General features: G+C 34.1%; 1 protein-coding gene across 1 annotated transcript in view; it reads right to left on the bottom strand.

Annotated features, from left to right (window-relative positions):
• The window catches only part of LOC139662269 (protein FAM13A-like), a gene marked incomplete at its 5' end in the record, with an annotated part of 8216 nt that extends 6354 nt beyond the window's left edge, over positions 1-1862 (bottom strand). Inside the window, 2 exons of the mRNA XM_071540910.1 lie at positions 728-848; positions 1763-1862. Coding sequence (XP_071397011.1) covers positions 728-848; positions 1763-1862 — 221 coding nt within the window. The remainder of the gene's footprint in view (positions 1-727; positions 849-1762) is intronic.
• Between the last annotated feature and the right edge of the window lie 638 nt (positions 1863-2500).

The raw sequence follows: 2500 nt of genomic DNA, 5'->3' as shown, positions 1-2500 counted from the left end.
GGGATTTTTCATGCCATTTGTGCAGGTTCACAGGTTATTAATGAGTTATTAATGGAAAGTTCCTGTCTCCCTGAATTTTACATTAAATTAGAAAGTAAGCAGTCAAACATTAAGTGGAGTTTAAGGAGGTTTCGGTGGCGTCTCCTCCATTAATAACTCTCTTAACTCAATTTAGGGGGATTTTGCATGAATTAAGGGGTGGATTAATGTAAATGTAAGGGGATTTTAAGGGATTACTGGTTCATAGAGACACACACACACACACACACACACACCCACACCGCTACGAAACCAAACCCCTTAATTTTATCCCTGAAATGTTCTTAATTCCTCATTAAATAAACATTAATTATCCATTAAAAATAATACAACTTTAATAAAATACAGTTATTATCGTGGGTTTATAAGGGATTTATTCATGGGTTGATTCTCAGAGACATTAGTAATTAAGGGATTTTTCATGCCTTTTGTGCAGGTTTACAGGTTATTAATGAGTTATTAATGGAAAGTTCCTGTCTCCCTGAATTTTACATTAAATTAGAAAGTAAGGAGTCAAACATTAAGGGGAGTTTAAGGAGGTTTCGGTGGCGTCTCCTCCATTAATAACTCCCTTAACTCAATTTAGGGGGATTTTGGATGAATTAAGGGGTGAATTAATGTAAATGTAAGGGGATTTTAAGGGATTACTGATTCATAGAGACACACACACACACACACACACACACACCTTCATGTTGTCGGGCAGGCCCAGCGCCTGTCTCTTCTCCCTCAGTCGTCTGAACAGCGACTCGACGGTTTCCTCCAGACTGGGTTTGTGCTCCGCTGCCCCCTGCTGGCCGGAGCCCAACCTGCAGGAGTTCAGACCACAGACAGACAGACTGCTGAGTGAATACAGACAGAGACCAGTCTGAGGAGGTTTGACCGCAGCACACAGGAGCTGCACCAAGGACCTGTAACATACTGTGTCTGTAGTATTTCTGTAGTATTTTTATATTTTGCCTGTGTTTTTAGCCTGTGTCTCTCTAACTCTGGGTGATCCTCAACCCCTTTCCTCCTGTCGTTAATGAGTTAATGTGTTTATTGTAAATACACTTCACTCTGTATGATCTGTATGTTGAGGAGTAACACATACTGTACATACAAAATATAAAAATCTATAGCATACCATAGCATACTATAACATATTATAACATAATATACCAGAATTTACTGCTGTATACTATAACATACCATAACATACTATAATTTATTATAACATCTAACATACTATAACTTACTATAACTTCTTGTAACTTCTTGTGTACTATAACACACTGTAACATATTATTACATACTATATAACATGCCATACTACAACATACTATACGATACATATAATAACATACCATGACATGTCATATCATACTGTAACATGATGTAACAGAATGTAAAACATAATAATCTAATCTGAACTAGTCTAAACTAAACTAAACTAAACTAATATAAACTAATCTAACCTAATCCAAAAAGAGAGTAAATGTGACTTGTTTGAAGCTTTTTCATTTTATTTATTTACTTAGTTAATTTTTCTTTTCATTGTAAATCTTTGTCCTTTTTAACTTGATTATTTGCTAATCAATTATTTTTAAGTGATATTTTATTATTATTATTTATATTCTGCCATATGTTTGATTTGGGGGAAGGTTCAGTTATGTATGTACAATGTGTTAAATGTATAAAATCAATAAATATATGTTTAAAAAAAAAAAATGTGACTTGTTACCTGCAGATCTCGTTGTTCTCCTGGCCGTCCGGCTCCTTGGACTCAAACACAGACTGTCTCAGCTTCAGCTCTGCAGAGACATCAGGCTGAACGTGACTGACTTTAATGACAAAATGGTTTCATATGATCAAACACAGTCAGTCAGTCCACTGAATAACTTTCTTGTTATATATATCGCCACCAATGAACCAGGTCAAACTCCTTATACTCTGCAAATTAAAGTGATTCTGTTTTTCATCTGCAGATCGCCTTAATATAATTTCCTTCTTGAACCAGTGAACTGGGGAGATTAATTTGAAAATGACGCTGTATAATAATGATATCATTTTACATCAGAATACATCATTTCAGCATTATAATTGCTATGATATAAAAAAAACCCCAACTATGTGGGTAAAAGAGCCTGAAATAAATATATGTAACTGAGCCTGATATACAGTAAACAGAGAGCCTGATATATGACTGTTTCTTTTTTTTTTTTTTAAACCTTTAATTTGTTGAATGGAAATGATTATACATGAGAATACATCTATTCCAAAATAATAATATAAATAATCCTATCAATTCAATTTGATAGTCATGGCCTGAATTTTGCCATCAGTGTCTCTAAAATATTAAGGATCCAGTATTTAAAAGTGTTGCCTTTTAGTCTACCAAGGACCTTATTTACCTGCAATGCTTTAAAAGACACTATATCTTATTTTGTATATGTGACATCAGTCATTCTGTAAAAGTAAA

This window comes from Centroberyx affinis, unplaced genomic scaffold, assembly GCF_046629955.1.
Source record: "Centroberyx affinis isolate AG114_WGS23_722 - 3 ecotype Tasmania unplaced genomic scaffold, CSIRO-AGI_Caff_v1 ptg003744l_1, whole genome shotgun sequence".
NCBI lineage: Eukaryota > Metazoa > Chordata > Actinopteri > Beryciformes > Berycidae > Centroberyx > Centroberyx affinis.
Note: the sequence above shows the minus strand (reverse complement) of the source record. Positions and strands in the feature narration are given on the sequence as shown.